The 4,884-nt window shown below is 44.1% G+C and overlaps 1 protein-coding gene across 2 annotated transcripts in view; it reads right to left on the bottom strand.

Annotated features, from left to right (window-relative positions):
• Positions 1-2,114: 2,114 nt before the first annotated feature.
• Positions 2,115-4,884, bottom strand: part of LOC138748972 (myosin-9-like) — a 135,152-nt gene continuing 132,382 nt past the window's right edge. For both annotated transcript variants that reach the window (XM_069909951.1, XM_069909952.1), the window contains one exon: positions 2,115-4,177. In XM_069909951.1, coding sequence (XP_069766052.1) covers positions 4,069-4,177 — 109 coding nt within the window. In that variant the 3' untranslated portion in view covers positions 2,115-4,068. The remainder of the gene's footprint in view (positions 4,178-4,884) is intronic.

Below are 4,884 nucleotides of genomic sequence, written 5' to 3'. Positions count from 1 at the left end.
CCGCGGCGCGGACTGGAATAGCCCCGCGCGTCCCCCTGGCGGCCTCAGGCTGCCACTGCACCCTAACCCTGTCGCTGCCGGCTTCCAAAACACCCGCTCCTCCCCCTGGCGGCGGCAGGCTGCCACTGCACCCTAACCCTGTTGCTGCCGCTGCCAAAACACACCGCCCCTCTCCCCCTGGCGGCCACTGCATCCTAACCCTGTGACTGCCGGCTGCCAAAACACCCTGCCCCTCCCCCTGGCGGCGACAGGCTGCCATTGCACCCTGCCCTCCCCTGGCGGCGACAGGCTGCCATTGCACCTTGCCCTCCCCTGGCGGCGACAGGCTGCCATTGCACCCTGCCCTCCCCTGGCGGCGACAGGCTGCCACTGCACCCTGCCCTCCCCCTGGCGGCGGCAATCACTGTACCATATACTCCCCTTGTGGCTATGGATTACTACTGCCCCTTTACCCACCTGCGAGGTCCGGAATCCATGTTTTCCACAGCTACCCAATATACGGTGTTTGAAGGGGATGCTACCCCCAAGTCAGGTTGCACCAGGCTCACTCTCTATCTTTGGGCACATCGTTTGTGCGGGTCGGTTAGGTCCATTCCTGGGCTGTGTTGTGATGTTTTAATATGTTCATTTGTAAATAATTCCCTTTTAATACAAAAAAAACATTCTCCATGGCCCTACACCCTTCCCTTGCTGGCTGTAAGACTATTGAGTGTTGATGCAATTGTTAATTATTCACACAATTATTCAAACACTTCCCCAATTAAATGCTCATCACCAGCTCTACTGTTGAGGTCAAAAGTATCAAGTTCCCTAGTGTGTATCTGGCGGAGAATCTCACCTGGTCCCTTAACACCAGCTCCATAACCAAGAAAGCCCAGCAGTGTCTCGACTTCCTGCAAGGGCTGAGGAAAGGACATCTCCCACCCTCCATCCTCACTACATTCTACAGAGGTTGTATTGAGAGAATCCTGTGCAACTGCATCACCACCTGGTTAGGAAGCTTTACCTCCTCAGACCCAAGTCCCTGCAGAGGAGAGTGAAGTCAGCAGAAGAGATCTTTGGGGGCTCCCTTCCTACCATGAAGACATCTACAACACTCGAGGCAGGCGAAAGGCAATAAATATTGTGAAGGACTCCACACACCCCTCACGTAAACTGTCTCAGGTCCAGGTTTGGCAACAGATCCCCCAAGCCATCAGGCTCTTGAATTCTCAGAACATACGTAGATAGTGTGCCAGGGACTTTTATTGTGTACGTCTTAACATTTTCCCTTGTATTTATGTTAATATGCTCCGAGGTCCTGGAGAAACACAATCTCGTCTTTACCGTGCAATGCATATGAACAGCAAATAAAGGGGACTTCAACCCATTAATGTATCATTTGTTCATGGATTGATATTATAATTAAAACCAAGTTTTAGTTCACAAATAGCTCCTGGCCTCTTACGTACTCGCCAAGGCCTTTCGACCGATCACTGGCAGCCTTGGAACAAAGTCTTTATGGAACCGTTTTACAGGAGATATGCTCATGACAATTATGTTTATGCAGGGAAATTGCATCGAGGTACATAATGAAAATGCAAATGCTGGAAGAACACAGGTGTCACAGTGTCCATAGGCAGTAAATATATATAACTGATATTTCAAGGCTGAGCCCTCCTTCAAGACAACAAAGTAGGCAGGCGCCTAAATAAAATGGCTGGGAACACAGGCCAACAGGCAAAGACCATAATTGGAAATGGAGGGAGGGACAGGACAGGAAAGGTGAGCGCTCTACATGAATCATACCATTGAACAGCAGAGATCCAGAAGGCAGTTATGATGCTGGGGACACTCAGTAAGTAACGGAGCATCTGCAGGAAGGGGATCTAACGTTTCGGGCCTGAGCTCTTCGTCAAGATGGAGTGCCTTGCAGCACAGTACCCTGGTCCCATCCAAGCCATTTGGAAACACAGGCTCACTGCACAATAAATCAGCTCACGCCGTGCACACAAGGAGCAACTCAACAGATAATGGGTGGGAAGGTTCAAACCGCAATCACACCCACTCAACAGCTCAAAGTACACAAAATGGAGTTGGCCTTCTAAATGCCCACAAACAGCAGTGCCCACAACAAATTTTCAATAAAGTTTATTTGTCCCACATCTGTGGTAACATAACTGTTACAATTCATTTAGCGGCTCTGGCGCGACACATGCTTAAGGCACTTTTATAAAAATATATGTGTTGTAAATCCAAATGGTTTCTAGAGCAAGGAAAACAAAGCGACTTCTCATGTGAAACATACATGTTGCAGCATTTAGAATGTTGAGACTTTTTCCACTCTCCCAGACCAGTGTGTTAAGAATTTACAACATGAAACAAATCTCAAACTAAGGTCCCAAAGTGATTAAAGGAGCTCCCGACGCACCGTGCACATTTTACCCCTCACCAGAGGCAACGCGTTTAAAATCGCGCCCATATAGGCATCAGCACATTTTCCAGTTCTCTTGAAGTACTTTTTTTTTAATTGGAGCCCAGAGCTCAATAAAAGATCATGATTGGTCAAAGCAATTGGTGACATTATATGTATAAAATGAGAACCCATTAATTTTTTTTCTTGATTACATTTTCCTGTTTAAATATATTTGGTCCTTAAATGAATCACAGAAGAAGTCACTTTACAAATCCAATATAACTATTATCAAAAACAGTTCCCAATAGTAACAAAGCAATAGTCATAAGATTACAAATAATGAATATGTATATCCAAGCATTTCTTTTTCAGTAATCTTCTTGGATGTCACTGCATTAAAAAATCATCTGCAGAGATCTGCAAAACTAGCCAGATTTGACTTGCATTATTTGCATTGCTGGATGCCATTTCTCCCTTAATATCAGCATTGTAAAACACCTGCCCAGGGATCTGAAAAGAAATGCCCGCTCTAGGCAAAAGACTTCTCAAATTACTAGGAGTTGTCCCATTTTTATTCCACGACACAAAACAGTGTGCGAGAGAAGTGGCAGTGTCCATCAGAAGCTTACTTTTGCAACAGTGGGAATTCACACAAATGAAATGACCCAGATCAGCTGACCTAAAAACAATTACTGACAAAGAATAATGGTGCACTGCCACCTCGTCTCTTCCACATAGAAAAACGGACCGTTTTCCCAAGAGATTTAAGAAGAAACAAGATTGTCACAAATTCACCAAAAATGGAAGGATGTTGGAAACTGGCTTAGCTTCAGCGGATGGACAATGACAAACTGAACAGACAGGATTCCAGTTAGAAGTTATCTTCTGTTGCTTCCTGAGGCAAATTTATATAATTAAGGAAAGAAACCTTTAAATGTCCACCCTTAAATTTGCAGAAACCTCTCAGGCAGTGATCGGGTAGTCTGCTGCAAGTAGGGCAACACGAGATTCCAAGCAGTAAGATCAAGTGTAGAATGAAGCATTTCCATTTTGAGTAAAGAATCCCTCCATTATTTTAATTGTTCTGCTCTGGACACAGGTTATTGGACTTTCATTTCATCATTAATCACTGACATCTGTGAGCTAATGAATTGTGGAATATTCTCTGTGACTATAATACAGTACAGCAGGATTGTCAAAGGAAGAGTTTTGTTTCTTTGCATGGACACTAGTTCCAAGAATCTTTGTCTAATAAAATGCTACATTCCTGAATCTTAACACTAAGAAGGTAGTCCAAAGTAATCCAAATTAAACAAAAATTACATTTAAAGCTAATGGAAAAATCTTTCAGGTTATTTGAAGTGACGAGCCAAGAAATACAGATCTGCGATTAATTTGAAAAGTTAATCTACACACGGATTAAATCAAATTTTTCTTTTCTGGGTTGTGCCATTGAATACAAGCCCTGTTGCTCCAGATATGCACGTCTATCCTATTAGCATCTCACAAAATTATTCAGAAGGAATTTACATAAAGCTGAGAGGAAAGGAGTGTGCCCTGATGTTATCCGCTGCAGCGCAAAATAAACAGCTGTGCATTTTATAAAATCGTAATGATAATAATTGGCCTAAGAAGACCTCAGACTGCACATTTTAGTTGGTGTTTTGGCAAAGTTACTCTGTAGCTTTGGGCTCCCCGACATCACTGCGATTTTCAACGTCATCATCAGAGATCTCTTCCAGCTTTCTGCCGGTGCGACGCACAAACGGCTGCTCCCCGCGCCTACAACAAAACACATCGGGCAATATTTCTACTAAGTATGCTTAGAATTGGTAAATGGAACATGGATTCATTTAAAAAAACAGAAAGTTCTTCCACGTCAATAGACAACAGACAATAGGAGCTGGAGTAGGCCCTTCGGCCCGTCGAGCCAGCACCGCCATTTTACAGATCATGGCTGATCACTACCATCAGTACCCCTTTCCAGCCTTATCCCCATAACCCTTAACTCCTTTGCCCACTAGTCTTATCTAACTCTCTTTTGAACATAATCAGCGAATCTGCCTCTACCACCCTCTGTGGCAGAGCATTCCACAGATTCACACGTCTATAAGGTCGAATCAAGAACACCCAACTCATTCCCATCTTCATTCAGATCACCTATCAAATTGTTGCTCACAGCATTTAGAATAGGAATGAAACACAAATTAGGAACCTTTAAAACTGGCAAAATATTTTTGTACCTGCATTGGGACGACACAGTTGGCGCAGCAGTTAATGTTTCGCTGTTACGGAACCAGCGATCGGGACCAGGGTTCAAATCCCGTGCTGTCTGTAAGGAATTTGTAGGTTCTCCCCTTGCAGGGGATTTCCCCTGGGGCTCTTGTTTCCTCCCACCATTCAAAAATGTACTGGGGGTGTGGGTTAACTGTTTGTAAATTGGGCAGCAAAGTCCTGTATGTCTAAAATTATAAAATTTAATTTAAAAT

Source organism: Narcine bancroftii, chromosome 13, assembly GCF_036971445.1.
Source record: "Narcine bancroftii isolate sNarBan1 chromosome 13, sNarBan1.hap1, whole genome shotgun sequence".
In the NCBI taxonomy this organism is placed as follows: domain Eukaryota; kingdom Metazoa; phylum Chordata; class Chondrichthyes; order Torpediniformes; family Narcinidae; genus Narcine; species Narcine bancroftii.
Note: the sequence above shows the minus strand (reverse complement) of the source record. Positions and strands in the feature narration are given on the sequence as shown.